A 16,210-nucleotide genomic window follows, 5' to 3' on the forward strand; every position below is an offset into this window, starting at 1 on the left:
AAAGGTACTGTCTCTGCCTCCAAGTGCTGGGATTAAAGACGTAGCTCTTCACCAGGTTTCACCTGCTGTATCTAGCTCTAGCTAACTACTCTTTCAAATTCCTCCTCTGCCAGATGACAGGCGTGGATTAAAGGCTCACTCATCAAGTGATGTATGAGCGATAAGGTCCCCAGCTGGCCTCACACTTGCTGTGTAGCTGAAATGACCCCCCCATCCTCCCACCCCCACTCCCAGCATCCCCCAGCTGCTGGGATTACAGGCAGGCACCACCCTGTTTGCCTCTCTCAACTGCTGTTCTTACATCCAAGTACAAGCCAGGCTGACCCTGCTTAGCTTCGGGGATCAAATGAGGTTGAGTGCATCGGGGTGGAGGGATGTGGACTCAAGTAGAATGTTCTAGGCTATTCCAACTTAATCTAGAAGCATCAGGAGCTGTCGCCAGCCTGGAGTGGAAGTCCCATGTAGACCAGGCTGACCTTGAACTCGACATAACTGAGGATAACTTTAAATTCTTGGTCTTCCTGCCCCTCCCCCAAGTATGGGATTGCCTGGGTGTGGCACCTTCTTCTAGAGCAGAGATGCTGTCCTGCTGGAGTCCTGTTCCTGGGCAAATCTCTTCCTCATTCTTCCTTGATGGAGCCATGCCTGTCTTCACTGAAGCTTGTACCCATCTCAGCCAACTCCAGGTACAACCCACACTCAGCTCCGAGGAACCTGGCCCCGATCCTCCAGCCCCTACTCTATCTATCTTACAATTTTCAAGGACAGAATTTTCAGGGTAATGATTTTATAATGATAATGTTTCGGATAATGATTTTCATCAACAAGTTTGCAATGTCCAGTTCAGAGGCCAGAGAGCAGTTATTAGAGCAAGATGGCTGCCCTGTCTCCACTAACACCCGGAGTCCCTGGCGGTGAGGTGGGTGCTGGCAGAATCTCATGCCGTTGGCTTTTCTTGTATTGATCATGAGGCTGAATTCCTTTCCACGGTTCCTTTCTCTTTCAGTTATTGATTCAGACATTTTTGTCATTTTGAGACCTAATCTCATGCAGCTGGGATGTCCCTGCATTCCTGACCCCTGGCTCCCACCTCCCCAGCACTGGGAGTTCTGGATTCCGCCATCACACCACATCATTTTGTCAATTTTAAAACTGTCTTCAGTTTGTCCTCGTGACTTCTGAGGACATATTATTCTGGGCAGTAATTCAGGATAGGATAGGTACTGAAAATGCTTCTGCCGGGCATCGAGGCGCACGCCTGTAATCCCAGCACTCGGGAGGCAGAGGCAGGCGGAGCTCTGTGAGTTCGAGGCCAGCCTGGGCTACAGAGTGAGTTCCAGGACAGTCAGGACTGTTGCAAAGAGAAACCCTGACTTGGAAAAAAGAAAGAAAAAAAAGTCTTCCAGCTGGCTGTTCACCAGTGAAATTTGCATACAATTGACTCCCTGAGCAGAATTGTTTAGCTTTGCCTGTCAGAGTCCTGTAATCTGGTCCCAGGCTGTTGGTTTCATATAACAAATGATTGATTGACTGGTCCAGCATTTTTTTTTTTTTTTTCTGTCATAAAATGGGGCCCTGAGTTAAAACCATCTGTCCAGAAGAGGAAGCTGGAATGAATTTAGGAAATGCCTAGAAGAGATTCATATGGTTAAGGCCACACTCCCAGGGAAAACATAAGCCACATCTGTGACTTCCGGTAATGTGCAGCTCCAGTGACGGTATCAATATTGGCACCTGCTTCTGTTTCAAACTGCCCGGTCCGCTTGCAGACCCCCAACAGTGCTTCCAGCCCTGCGGGCCTTGGGAACTAAGTGATGCCCAGGACTGGACGTTAGCGCCTTCCCCTTCCATGTGAACCCACCCTGCTAGCCAAGGTCCGCCTCCACGCCCTTCCACGGATGCAGCCTGCCCACCTTGCCTGTGGCGACCTCTCTTCTGGCCCTCCTGCTAACTGGCTTTGACATCGGGTTTTCTTGCACTTCCTGCCTTGCCTCAGATGGGATGATGCCTGCCTTTCCCAGCTGTGGCAAATGATTCCTTATTATACTTTGCACATAAACCCCAGTGTTAGCCCCCTGCAGGCATGTGGGCACCAGGCTGGGGGAGAGGCAAGCGGGGGAAGATGAAGAGGCAGTGTGTGGGTCATTACGCAGCGGCCTTGAAAGAACGGTGCATGGGACCCCTACTGGGGGTCCTGTTGCTGCATGATGGTAAAGTGTCAGGGCAGCGGAGGTTTCTGGACCGACCGGGGAGGACACAGCTACGTCTGTCACAGTAGCGGGGGTGGGGAGGCGGGGAGTGGGGTGGGGGAGAAGGAACCGCTTTGCTGAGCACAGGTCTCTGGGTTTTCCGGTCTGACTCTGAAAGCCCCCTCCATTCACACGAATGTGGAAGTGAAATCTACTCTTCCTGTGGTGTCTCACGAGGTTTCACATCTCCTTTGACTGCTGGGGCAGAGAGCTGGACACCAGAGGGGACTCCACTCAGTCTCGCTGCCATGGCTACGCCCACGAGGCTGCAGGAAGAGGAATAGCGGGACTTCTCTCCGGGCTGGAGGTGAAGACACAGAGCAGGGTGCCCAGCCCTGATTCCTGCAAGGGAAGGAAAGCATTCTGGGAAAGGTGTTGGTGGCTGGGGGCCACATTGTTTTGAAGCTGTGGTAACAGCACATAGAAGAGACAGTGGCTCCTGGAGCAGGAGCCCTGAGCGGGGGAGGGTTGGGGTGGGCCGTGTGGGGAGGGTTGGGGCGGACCGTGGCTCCTCTCTTCCTCCTTTTCTCAGCAGGCGTGTTACAACTTCTGTTATCTTGGTTCATCCCAACCCAGGATGAAGTGCATGGGTGGGCATGCTTGGTGTGTGTGTGTGTGTATGTGTGTGTGTGTGTATGTATGTGTGTGTGTGTGTGTATGTGTGTGTGTGTGTGTGTGTGTGTGTGTGTAGGAGTTGTATAAGTAAAGGGTTAAATTCTCTAAACTTGGGGTGTGAACCTCCACGCTGGTTTTCGAGTCTGTAAAGGAAGACAACACATTTCAGTATTAAATGAGACAGAACACAGAAGACCCACTTAGAGCTGAGTGTGGTCGCTCACATTTGCAATCCCAGCATGTGGGTGGTAGAGCATCAGGCCATTTACACTGTGAACCAAAGGCTGACCCCGATTACAGAAAACTGTCTGAAACTAGCAACAAACCCCACACCCAATCATATACATTTTATTTCCGCCTAGAATAGTGCTGGTGACAGTGCTGGAGCTCCTCACTTTCATTCCGGCTTCCCAGCACTCGCCTGCCCACTTGCTGATTCTAGGAGTTAAGTCTACAGTTAAGGAAGGCGGGAGACAGGGGAAGACCGGGGATTGAGGGCAGAGTCAGCTAATGTCAGCCAGCCACCCAGAGCAAGCCTCCGCTGCTGATTACTGGGCCTGACTCCAGAAATCATCTAGAGTGGAGGGCTCTGGGCAACAGCAGGTAAGTGTGTCCAGCACTCCCTCGTGGGCTCTCTTCCCCTTTTTAGCTCACTGGTAAATCAGAGTTTCAGAAGCTCAGGAGAGCCAGTTGTGGTGGCCACACCTTCAATCCCAGCACTCAGGAGGCAGACACAGGAAGATCTCTGTGAATAGCAAATTCCAGGCCAGACAAGACTACATAGTGAGACCGTGTTTAAAAACAAAACAAAACAACAACAGCAACAAAACAAAAATAAAAACAAAACAAAACAGGAAAAGAAGAAAAAGAAAGTAAGGTGAGAAGCCAAGCCTCAAAGCCCCTTGAAGGGAGGGGAGGTGAACTGAAGGCTTCATTTTATATGCACGAGAGGAGACTGTCAGTTGTGTGGTTCATAGTTGTTTGGAAGAGGACGGATTTAAAAATCCATCCTAGCATGCGTGAGGCCCTGGCCTGAATTCTTAGCACTGAAAAAAAAAATTAGATCTATGAGGACTCGGCTGGTAAAGTGCTGCGCAGATGTAAGTATCTGAGTCCAACCCCACAGACCTCAGGCAACCACCTACAGTCTTGTCCTCCAAGCCTAGGGTGCAATGAGGTTTACCTAGTAACTGATGATGCTAGACTGAGACACTCAGCGATTGGTCTGACACACCTACCCGGCTAATCTGACAACTTTCCCTTCGGGGACCCAGGATTTGGTTGAGTTAGTAGATGTAAGTTGAAGATCCAAGGGGCCTGAGTAACCTGGGGCCACTTCTGCAGCAAGGAATAGGGGACTTGAGCAACAGGCACTGTATTTTCCTCAGTGTGTGGAGACGTTTGTCCAGGCTGGAGCAGGAAACACCTCGAGGCCCCTGCAAGATCCGGCCCAGTGGCCTGACCTTCCTGCACCTCCAGAGAGTGGACCATGGCCATACTCCTGCTGCTGGGCCTCAGCCTGGGCTGTGTGGGAGCAGGTAAGGAATCCCCTCTTGGAACCCTCCCTCCCCTCCTGGAACGCCCCTGCTCTTCTGGAACCCTCCTCCCTCCCCTGCTGGAAGGCCCCCTCTCCTGCTCCTGTTTGGGGTAAGGCATGCTCTTTTTTCTAGCAGGTTGAGTGCCCCAGATGAGCCTTCTCCAGCACTTTGGACTGTATTTTACAGCAATTTTAACAATGAGTCAGTTCTGTAGATCGTGTAATGGATGTCCCTGCTGGGACGTAGGTATGGACTGTGTCGTGCTGTACTCTGGTTCCTAGCATGGTGCCTGGCACGTATTAAATGCTCTGTAGACTTGTATGGAGTCAAAAGTCAAGGTATTTCCAGCACAGAGCAAGGCTGACTCGTTTTCTTGACTCCATTTCCTTCTCTCTCCTTTCTCTTCCCCCTTGTCTGTCTGTCTGTCTCTTTCTTTCATTGGAGAGAGTCACACTGTCTAGCCAGACTATCCTCGAACTCATGGCAATCCTCCTGCCTCAGTACTGGGATTACCAGTATGCTCACCACACTTGCTTGACCCATTATCTCCCTGTCAATAATGTGCTGCTCCGAAGGTCTGTGTTTGGGGTGGACAGCCAGGCTTACCATGTAGGGATCTCGGCCTGTTCTCTCCTGTCACTCAGTCTCACATATAGAGGAACCAGTGCTAATTATTTTCAGTTTTGTGCACATGAATCTCGAGCTCATCTCCAAACTGGATGCCTCTGGTGGGTGTGGAAGTTAACCCCGTTGTATCGGATTACATTGGTGGAGAAGTGAGATTGACTTTAACATGTCTTCTGTTTTCTTGTTTGGTTTGCTGTTGTGTCAAGAAAGCCTGGTAAACTGAGTCATTTAAACGTATTGTAAAACTTAAGACCACTGCAGATGAAAAACAATGGCCAAATTTAGTTTCAGGGCCTGGAGAGGTGGCTCAGAGATTAAGAGAGCTGGCTGTTCTCACAGAGGACAGTTCCCAGCACTTACACAGCCGTCGGTGACTCCAGTTTCAGGAGACCTGGTGCCCCTTTGCTGGCCTCGGATGGCACCAGGCTGAAATGTGGTGCACAGATACATATGCGGGCAGAACACTCCCATACATAAAATGAAATAAATAAATCTTAAAAAAAAAACCCAACCCTCAAGTATCAGGTTGAAAATTAGAGGAAAGGATGTAGAAATGTTTCTGTTGCTGCCATGTCTCTCCTTCTCGGAGGCTGCCAGAGTCCCCAGAGTGTCAGTGTGGTCAGCAGGTGCAGCCTGAGGTGGGAAACCTCTGCCAGGCTGGCTGCAACTGAGGGCTTGGGTTCTCTGCTCAGTGCAGAAGAAAAAACAAACAACAAACAACAACAAAACCAGCCCAACAATTTAACACTCCTGTGACTGCTCCTGGACTGGATAGTCATCCTACAGTCTAATTCAGTGCTGACTCTAACAGAAGTTACCACAGGCCAGCGGACCCAAGGCTCAACCCCACAGAGAGAGACTGTCCCCTGTCAGAGGTTTAAGCAGCAAGCTCAGGGTCACCCACAGCTTCTGTCCAGCGTGGCTGAGCCAGAGCCCCTTGGCTTGGGTAATAGAGAGGGTACACAATCTATGCAAATAGTTTATTGTTCATTTATTGCAAGAGTTTATCTCTCTCTGTGTGTGTGTGTGTGTGTGTGTGTGTGTGTGTGTGTGTGTGTGTGTGTACCTACTTATCTGCATGTGCAGCACATTCATGTAGTGCCTGAGGAGCTCAGAAGGGCATCAGACTCCCTGGAACTGGGGTTACAGTCAGAACCCTGGTCCTCTGCAAGAGCAGCACATGCTCTTAACCACTCAGCCACATCTCCAGCCCCTCGAGGAATATTTTAAAGAACAAAGCCTGGGGTTTTATAGGAGGAAGTCCGGACAGACCCCAGGTGCAGTAGCATCTGTCTCCATGGAGGTGGGGTATGCCCCCTCCCAGCATATGGATTTGTTTACCAGCTGGGAAGGTGTCAGAACCCCACAATTTGGGCTTTAGGCTGCACCATATAGACAGGATTTATTTTTAACCCAGTCTCCAGTCCCCACCCTGCTGCTCCACAAGGACAGGGATGTAAGTCTCAGGCTTCCAATCATGGCTCCGTCTTTCCAATACCAGGGCCCACCCCAGGGTTCCACCAAGATTGACCTCATTAGAACAAAGACCCTGAGGTCACCCAGTCCCCAGGGATTCAGAGCTCTGTCGGGAACAAGTTAAAGACCAGGTGTTAGGACAGAAAATGCATCTACTCCCTACTCCCACCTCTCAAGCAGTTACATGGGTTCTCGGAACTTTGTGCCAGTATCTAAGGGCAGAGACCGCATTTGTAATGGTGCCACGCAACAAGCAGACACCCATGTGTTTTCCCTTTTCTGGCTCTTCCAGGTGGCTTCGTAGCTCATGTGGAAAGTACCTGCCTGCTGGATGACAATGGGGTCCCGAAAGACTTCACATACTGTGTTTCCTTCAACAAAGATCTGCTGGCCTGCTGGGATCCAGAGGCAGGACAAATAGCCCCCTGTGAATTTGGGGTGCTGCAAAACTTGGCTGTGGGCCTTTCAAATTACCTCAACCAACATAAGGGCCTGCTCCAGCGCTTGGGCAGAGGGCTTCAGGACTGTGCCATGCACACCCAACCCTTCTGGGATGCACTGACCCACAGAACGAGTGAGCAGAGGGGCTGAGGGGTGGCAGGGAAGCACAGTCAGGAGGGCAGAGAGCGGGTGGGGTAGGTTGGGTGGGGTGGGTGAGGGGCATCCAGGAAGCACAATCGGGAGGGCAGAGGACAAGTAGATTCTTGAGCATCAGAGGGATTGATTCCTGAGCAGGAAGAAACAGTGTGTGGACCTGGAGTGTAGGAAGAGGGAGGCTGGACACCGAGGGGAACAGTGTGATTAATGGAGATGGAACAGAAGATGGAGGATGGGACTGTGAAGAGAAGGGACTGACGTGAGACCCAGAAGCAGGAGCCACAGCACGGCAGGGAACAGATCCGAGTCAGAAAGCCCCCAGTGACTTTCCCCAGCATGTTGGAGTCTCTTATTTTTATTTATTCCGGTTAAAGACTTCTTCCCACTATTGGGGATTGGACATAGGGCTTTGCCCATGCCTGACAAGCACTCTACCACTGTTATGTTCTAGCCGCCTTTCTCCTATTTGTTCCCAGGCAGGATCTCCTTAAGTTGCCCAAGCTGGCCTTGAACTTGTAACTCTTCTGCTTCAGCCTCCCAGTTAGCTGGGATTACAGGCCTGGGTCTCCAGCCTGACTTGTTCCTGGCTCTTTAGCTCAGATTTTGTTGTTCCATATTTGAAATGGGTGCAGGCGTGGGGACGTCTGGAGGTGTTCCAGGGATTCTGAAGCCGCCTCTCTTCTTCCCTGAATCCTTCCCATTGAGAACAGCTCATGAGAATGGCTTGCACTTTGTATAAGTAAACTGAAGATCGCCATGGGTCAGAATATCGCATCATAAGATATGGGTTCTGGGCCATCTGGACTAACCCCAACTACATAGTGAGTGTGAGGCCAGCCTGGGCTATATGAGACCCTATCTCAGAAAACACACAAGCCTGTGGTCAGGCAAGATAAACAGAGACTGTCCCAGCACTCGGGAGGCAGAGGCAGGTAGATCTCTGTGAGTTTGAGGCCAGCCTGGTCTCCAAACGAGTTCCAGGAAAGGTGCAAAGCTACACAGAGAAACCCTGTCTCGAACCTCCCCCCCAAAACAAACAAACAAACAAACAAACAAAAAAACCCCAAAATACAGAGACTGTCTGGACAGCTTGTAGCCCAGACAGCATCTACCAATCGTGGTCAAACATGACTTTGGAGGAGAAAAGAGGTGATAAGAGAGTATGAGAAATCCAACAAGGCGGGAGCACGTTCTATTTCCTCTTTCACTGGGCGGCTGGAGAAATCTTTGAAGGGATGAAATGGGACTTCCTTCAAGCCATAAATAACTGTTTCTCCCATGCAGAACCACCGTCTGTTCAAGTAGCCCAAACTGCCCCCTTTAACACGAAGGAGCCTGTGATGCTGGCCTGCTATGTATGGGGCTTCTATCCAGCGGATGTGGTCATCACATGGATGAAGAATGGGCAACTTGTCATGCCTCACAACATCAAAGAGAGGACTGCCCAGTCCAATGGAGACTGGACATACCAGACTGTCTCCTACCTGCCCTTAACCCCCTCCTATGGGGACATCTACACCTGTGTGGTACAGCACAGTGGGACCCCCGAGCCAGTCCATCAGGACTGGAGTAAGTGTATGGGAACTGGGACATTGGTGGTTGGGAAAGGGACATCGCTATTATGGCTGAATGAGACACGGATGGACGCCTGGTATGTGGTAGAGAAGGGCATGCTGGGATGGGAAGTCTGAGTGTTTGCAAGCAGAGTTAGGGTATTGGACTAAAGCAGGAGAGGGGCCAGCCATTGCTTGGCAGTGGTGGCATGGATTCTTTCATCTGTTTGAGGGAGAGAGAGGAGGCTGTTGTCTCCCCCAAAAGAACGTAGATTTGATAACATTTCTGGAAACAAAGCTCTGGAATTTGCTGTTTTATTCGGCCATCTTGTCAGGCCAGGACTGGGAATTGAAAAAATATTGAAGCCTGAGACTAAGCTGTAGACATTAGTTCTGAGAACTTCCCATTACTTTGCAGCAGTTGGGCTGTCCCCCATCCAGACGGTGAAGGTTTCTGTGTCTGCAGCCACCCTAGGCCTGGGCTTCATCATCTTCTGTCTTGGCTTGTTCCATTGGCGGAAGTCTCGATACTCCAGTGAGTGATCCCCGGAGTGCTCCCCAGCCCTCCTCCTTCATCAGCCTCTCTCTCCGTGATCAATTCTCTCATTCCCACCTCTGTTGTAAAGAACTGAGGAATGCTAGATCCTTGTGTCCACAAGGATGGCCTAATCTCTGTCTCCCTCTTCTAGGCTACATCCCTCTCCCTGGATCCACTTACCCAGAAGGTAACATTCCTGTGGCTCACAGGGCCTCAGAAGGGGTGGGGTGTTATGGTGCTCACAGTAAGGACCATTTAACGAAGGGGGTGGTTTAACCAAGACATCACTCAAGCTGTGATGGTTCTGGAAAGGGAAGAAGCCCGAGCTTCCTCTCCAACCCCCACAGAGTTCCTGAGGGGAGCGGCTGGCGGTGGCCCCTTTGTCTTCATCACTGGTAGCTGGGTATCTGCATTATCAGAGTCTGAAGGGTCCTGGCATCGGGTGGTCACACGGATGAATGTTGGGTCTGTCTGTGGGATAGTCACCTCTCACTGTCTGGTCCCTATTGTCTGCAGGGCGGCACTAGAGGGCAGAACTGAGGAGGAGATTCCGATTCCTGAGGATGCCTCCGTGGCCCCCAACATCTTCAGGACACCCCGCTTTCTTGTGTCATAATTTCCTCTACTTTTCCCCATGTAAATATTAGCAGTTTGGGGGCTGGAGGGATGGCTCAGCAGTTAAGAACACTGGTTGTTCTTCCAGAGGTCCTGAGTTCAATTCCCAATAACCACATGGTGGCTCACAGCCATCTGTAATGACATCTGGTGCCTTCTTCTGACCTGCAGGCATATGTGCAGGCAGAACACTGTATACATAATAAAAAAATAAATCTTTAAAAAAATTTTTAAAAAGTAAATATTAGCAGTTTGGGGTATTCATAAATCAAGTCATGGTCCCAGGCTGCCTTCTGAGGAGAACTAATCTGAGGAGGGGTTCAGAGCCCTCCAGAAGAAGGGGTTCAAGGACCTCTGGGAGAGGGGGTTCAAGGACCTCTGGGAGAGGGGGTTCAAGGCCCTCCAGAAGGCCCCACTCCATCACAGAGGGTGGTGTGTTGTAGGTGATCGTGTCTAAGAAATAAATGGGTGGAATTACTGGCCTTCCTCAAGTTGGTCCTGTGCTTTGGAGGAGGACTGTGGCAGAGCGTGGCTGGAGTTGACCCTCTCCTGTGACATAGCCGGTGGCACCTCCCCACTTCCCATCTGCATGGAACAACTGGAGGCAGCTTTTGAAATTATAATTCGTAAGAAGAAATTAAGCTGCAGTGAGATAGGTTACCGTGTGGGGGGAGGTAACAGCTAGTCTCATAAGAGGCCTTTTGAAATGGCATTTTATGTACTTTGCATGCACGTGTGTGTGTGTGTGTGTGTGTGTGTGTGTGTGTGTGTGTGTGTGTACATACATGCTCATGCAAGGGCACTTGCCACTGCATGCATCTCGAGGTCAGAGGACCATTTGCAGGAGTGGATTCTCTTCTCCTACTGTGTGGGTTCTAGGGGTTGAACTCAGGTCATTGACCTGGCAGCAGGTGTCTTCACTCATTGATGCACCTTGCCAGTCTGTAAGTGATCTTATGAGGGATAAATGAGTTCATACCTGTAAAGAGCCAAGAATGCACCCAGCATTCCCTGAGCCCACAGTAGTGACCTGTTACTGCTCAGTGTTCAGGTTGTTTCTTCCATGGTGTTGATAGGGAAGGGCGATTGCATCTTTAGAGGGGAGGGGACTGCCTGGTGGCGTCCGTCTTCCAGGGGAGATGCAGACAGGTGTAGAAAGTTGGTCTGTGCGATTGAGTTGGAAAGTGAGCTGCCAGCGGCCCAAAGAAACGTCACTGAGAGCACTAGCTGCTCTTCCAGAGGACTTGGGTTCAATGCACAGACATATTTGCAAGCAAAACATCCATACGCAGCAATGAATAATAACAAAGTCAAGATAAAGAAACCTAAGGAGTAAAAAGGAAGACAATCCAGGAAGGTGTTTAACCCAACAGGATTGTGGAGGGAGAGCAATGGGCTGTGGACACATTTGTATGTGGGCACCTGCGTGGGAACTCTGGAGATGGGAGTCTGATGAGCCAGCAAACGGGTCAGAAGATGAACTGTGGACTCTCACCTTGGCAGGTGTGTGTGGGTGGGTGGGAGGTCAGGGGCTGGACCCTCTGCCCTATATGGCTTCTGTGAGGCCTGGAGGAGAGTGTAAGAGCCTCAATATAAAACAACCTCCACAGTCACTGTGTTCTCCCAAACGGTGATCCCCACTCCAGCCACAGGTTTCTTGGAGGATCCTGGTGATCAGGGCATGGCATCTCCTCTGAGAAAAGATGGGAAGATCCAGGGAAGGGGAGTGTGCTCAGTAATCCATGTGGATCTGGGCAAGGCTCACAGAGGATGGCTGAGGAGGAGCCATGTGTGCTGGGGAAGAGGAATTGAACTCAGGTCCCGTGGGAGAGCAGTCAGTGCTCTGAACTTCTGAGCCATCTCTCTGGCTCCAGACACTTGGCTGTGAAGCACCTCTCCCCTACACACATCCCCCGAAGCCACTCATCCTGTAGTTGACTTCATTTACATCACCTTTACTCGGGCTTTGTATATACTCCCCCCACCCCCACCCCCTGGAGACAGGGTTTCTCTGTGTAGCTTTGGAGCCTGTCCTGGAAATCACTCTGTAGACCAGGCTGGCCTCGAACTCACAGAGATCCGCCTGCCTCTGCCTTCCGAGTGCTGGGATTAAAGGTGTGCGCTACCATTGCCCGGCTATTGTATATAATTTTTAAGAAGCACAGACACACATTTTGCTCTGTGTTTCCTTGCTCATTTATGATGTGGATCCTTACACGCGAGCAGGTGCATCTGCTCCTCACTCTCTTTTCCGGAATAGCACGAGGTTTCCAGCTTTTGTTTTCATTGATCTCTTCCACTGTGCTTCACTTTGCTCTTCTTACCTCTTCCCTTTTCATTGCCTTCCTTCTTTGGCCTGCCTGACCCCTCTTCACCTGTGCTTAGCTCGCGGGACTCTAACTTTTTTCACTTTGGTTCCTGATAGTTGTATTTAAAGGTGACCATTTCCCTCTAAGATCTGTTTCCATACCTTCTGCAATGTCTTTCTGTCTTTTTTTTTTTTTTTTTTTTTTCACAAGCCCCACATTAAAAGCAATGAAATTATGCTAAATTCTCAGTGGTACAGCTTTTATTCATTTCTAAGCATTTTTGTTTGTTTGTTTGTTTTTTGTTTTTCAAGACAGGGTTTCTCTGTAGCTTTGGAGCCTGTCCTGGACTAGCTCTGTAGACCAGGCTGGCCTCGAACTCACAGAGATCCACCTGCCTCTGCCCTCTGCCTCCTGAGTGCTGGGATTACAGGTGTACGCCACCCCACCACCCCACCCCCAGCCATCTAAGCATTTTTTAAAAAGATTTATTTATTTATTTTGTATACAGAAGAGGGTGCCAGATTTCATTACAGGTGGTTGTGAGCCACCATGTGGTTGCTGGGAATTGAACTCAGGACCTCTGGAAGTGCTCTTAACCTCTGAGCCATCTCTCTAGCCCCTAAGCATTTTGTGTGTGTGTGTGTGTGTGTGTGTGTTTTAAAAGATTATGGTATTTTGAGATTTTTATTTTGAAATAACTTCAAACTTGTAAAAAATTGTAACAAAACCAAGAATTCATGGTCTGGCTGATTTGACCTCTATATCACACACACAAATCTTAGTTTATCCAGGGTCAAATCTGATCATTTTGCTTTACTTTTAAACATTGTTTTAAAAGATGTATTTATTTATGTGTACGAATGTTTTGCCTACATGTATGTGTGTGTACTATGTGCCTATGGAAAGCAGAAGGTGTTAGATCCCCTGGAGCTGGAGTTTCAGAAGGTTGGAGCCACTATGTGTGTGCTGGGAGTTGAACCCGGGTCCTCTGCAAGAGCACTCAGTGCTCTTACCCACAGAACCATCTCCGCAGCCCCTGTTTTTATCTTATTTCTTTTTTCTTTTAACAGCATCTTAAAAATACTTTATTATTTTGTGTGGATGGGTGTTTTACCTGAACATACGTCTATGCACTGTGTATTTGTGGTGCCCTCAGCAGCAAAGAGGGCATAGAATCCTTGGAACTAGGGTTGTGAACCACAGTGTTGGTGCTGGCAACTGAATGTGGGTGTTTTTAACTGCTGAGCCATCTCTCTAGCCCCTCAATAAAGTCTTTTTTTGTGTGTATGTTTATGTCTTTTGTATGTGTGCCATGTATGAGACTCTGTGTTCACATGTGTACTGGGGAATGTCTTTCTGTACACTGTGAATATATGTTGTTCCCATTGGTTAGTAAATAAGCTGCTTTGGCCTATGGAAAGCAACTTAGAGGCAGGTGGGAAAATCCAAGAGAGACAGGAAAGAGAAAGGCAGAGTCTGGAGAGACATGAGCCACCAAGGAACAGCAAAATGCCAGCAGACTGGTAAAGCCACAGAACATGTGGCAATACATAGATTAATAGTTATTGGGTTAAATTATAAGAGCTAGCTAGTGAGAAGCCTGCCATAGGCCATACAGTTTGTAAATAATATTAAGCCTCTGAATGATTATCTTTTTGTTTTGTTTTGTTTTGTTTTTTTGTTTTTCGAGACAGGGTTTCTCTGTGTAGCTTTGCGCCTTTCCTGGAACTCGATTTGCAGACCAGGCTGGCCTCGAACTCACAGAGATCCACCTGACTCTGCCTCCCGAGTGCTGGGATTACAGGTGTGCGCCACCACCGCCCGGCTTGAATGATTATCTTATAAGTGGCTGAGGGACTGCTTTTTACTATACATATGGGCAATGCAGAGTCCAGAGGAGTGTATCTGGCCTCCTCTATCAGCCTCCACTTATTCCTTTTGAGGTGTGGTCTCCCTCCACGTTTTGGGGGGCTCAGCTGGATGCAGGCCCCAGCAATCCACCCCCACAGGCCTACATGGGATGCCTGGCTGGTTACACCAGTGCTGGACCCAAACTCTGGTCCTCATATTGCACAGCAAGCCCTCCACCTCTGGGCCATCACCCCAGTCCCTCATCTCTTCCCTTCTCCCTAACTGCCTGCCCTTCAGTCTGGGGTCCTGTGTTTCAGCAGTCTATCCTATCTCTGAGGTAGATTCCAGTCTGTGAGAGTCCATTGGTTTATTGTTTATGGACTTTATTAACAAGCTTAAAGTTATGTGTTTCATTGCCTTAACATTTGAGGGTCTTTCCTTCCTTCCTTCTTTCCTTCCTTCCTTCCTTCCTTCCTTCCTTCCCTCCTTCCCTCCTTCTTTCCTTCCTTCCTCCTAGGGCCCAAACTTAGTGCTCTCCACATGCTAGATAAATGTTCTATACAGTATCAGTCATTCTCTGTTGCTGTGATAAACACCATGACCAAAAGCAACTTACAGGAGAAAGAGCTTGTTTTGGCTTGAGGTTCCAAAAGGTTAGAGGCCATTGATAGGGAAGGTGCAGCATGCTGGCTGGTTACTTTTCATCCACAAACAGGAAGCAGAAAGTGCAAGCAGGAAGTGGGACAGGGCTATAAGACCTCAAAAGCCATTCTGATGACATGCTTCCTCCAGCAAGGCTCCACCTTCCAAAGGTGCTATAACCTTCCAAAACAGCGCCACCTCCTGGGGACCAAGTGTTCAAACACCCGAGCCTGTGGGCGATGTTCTCATTCAGACCACCATAGACACTGGTCTACAACCCAGGGTCTTTTATACTTAATTTTGTGTTTGAATTTTCTTTAAAGTTTCATTTTATGTGTATGTGTGTTTGCCTGCATGTATGTATGTGTGTGCCTGTTTCCACTGAAGGCCAGAGAAGGCACTGGGTCCCCTGGAACTGGGGTTTTAGATGGTTGTGAGCCACCATGTGGTTGCTGGGAATTGAACCCAGGTCCTCTGGAAGAGCAGACAGTGTCTTAGCCACTGAGCCATCTCTCCAGCCCCTTATTTTATTTTTTTGAGGCAGAGTCTCATGTAGCCCAAGCTGACCTTGAACTGCTTGTTGTAGCCAAGGACAACCTAGAACGCCCATTCTCCTGCCTCTTCACCCCAGCGCCACGATTCCCTGGTTCTTATTTTGTTTCATCGAGAACCTGTCTCACTAGAGAAGCTGCCGACAGATATGAGTTGGGCTTTGTGGTGTCTCTTCAGGTGGATGCTGGTGAATTCCTTCTGGAGCTGGACCTCCCTTTGCTTTGGTCAGTGGTTCATTGGTTAATTCTGAGCTGGATTTCTGGGGGCTCTCTTTTGTTCCCATAACAACTGTTGGCTAACACATAGCCCCTTTCTCCTGCTGTCACCAGCATCTAACTCTGCATGTCCTGCGGCTTCCCTTGTGGGTTACAGCCATGCTTCCTTTCAGCTTAGGAATTCTCTGAGCACCTCATCATAGAGACACTAAGGTTCTCTACTGTGTTATCCCAGCGCTGGGTTAGGAGGCACCTCATTTGACGGAGCTGTGAAAACACAGTTGGGACATGATAGCCCAGTGTCTTGAGCTCCATCCTGTAAATGGATAGAAGGCATCTAAGAAACAGTGAGAGGCTGACCTCGGGGAACACAAATCCCACCCGCCAGCATAGAGACTGTGGGAACAGACAGAGTCAACAAAGGGAACCATGCCTGGGTGGGGTGCTGCTCTGTAGACCAGGCTGGCCTCAAACCCAGAGATCCACCTGCCTCTATCTCCCTAGTGCAGGGATTAAAGGTGTGCACCACCACATCTGGCTCATATCTACCTTAAATTTTTTTTAATGTTAAAAAGCTTTTAAAAAGTAACCATCCCCGTGGAATATTCTCTTATGTGGTGAGGACGCTGGTCTTGAGGCCTGTAGTGCAGATCCTGCTGCTAACCACAGCTCTGTGGTGATTGTCGATGACCCAAACCTCCTACTTTATTCAAAGCAAGTCTTCATGCTTGAGAATATTCAAATTCTCTCTGCCGCCCCAAAAGCCTCTCTTATTGTCTAGAATATTTTGGCTGAAAACATTTCCTGATTTTAGACAGAGCCTATTTTAAAGC

General features: G+C 49.3%; 1 protein-coding gene across 2 annotated transcripts; it reads left to right on the forward strand.

Annotated features, from left to right (window-relative positions):
- The first annotated feature begins 2,442 nt into the window (after positions 1-2,442).
- On the forward strand, positions 2,443-9,892 carry LOC118569742 (class II histocompatibility antigen, M beta 1 chain). Of its 2 annotated transcripts, none has more exons than XM_036167958.1 (7): positions 2,443-2,621; positions 4,253-4,402; positions 6,798-7,079; positions 8,387-8,671; positions 9,074-9,190; positions 9,345-9,380; positions 9,710-9,892. In XM_036167958.1, the coding sequence occupies exons 2-7, from the start codon at positions 4,354-4,356 to the stop codon at positions 9,718-9,720; spliced, it is 780 nt and encodes a 259-aa protein (XP_036023851.1). In that variant the 5' UTR covers positions 2,443-2,621; positions 4,253-4,353; the 3' UTR covers positions 9,721-9,892. The 2 variants fall into 2 exon arrangements, with proteins under 2 accessions (XP_036023851.1, XP_036023852.1); XM_036167959.1 differs by having other exon boundaries at positions 2,443-2,556.
- Positions 9,893-16,210: the final 6,318 nt, after the last annotated feature.

The sequence above is a fragment of the Onychomys torridus genome, chromosome 18 (assembly GCF_903995425.1).
Source record: "Onychomys torridus chromosome 18, mOncTor1.1, whole genome shotgun sequence".
NCBI lineage: Eukaryota > Metazoa > Chordata > Mammalia > Rodentia > Cricetidae > Onychomys > Onychomys torridus.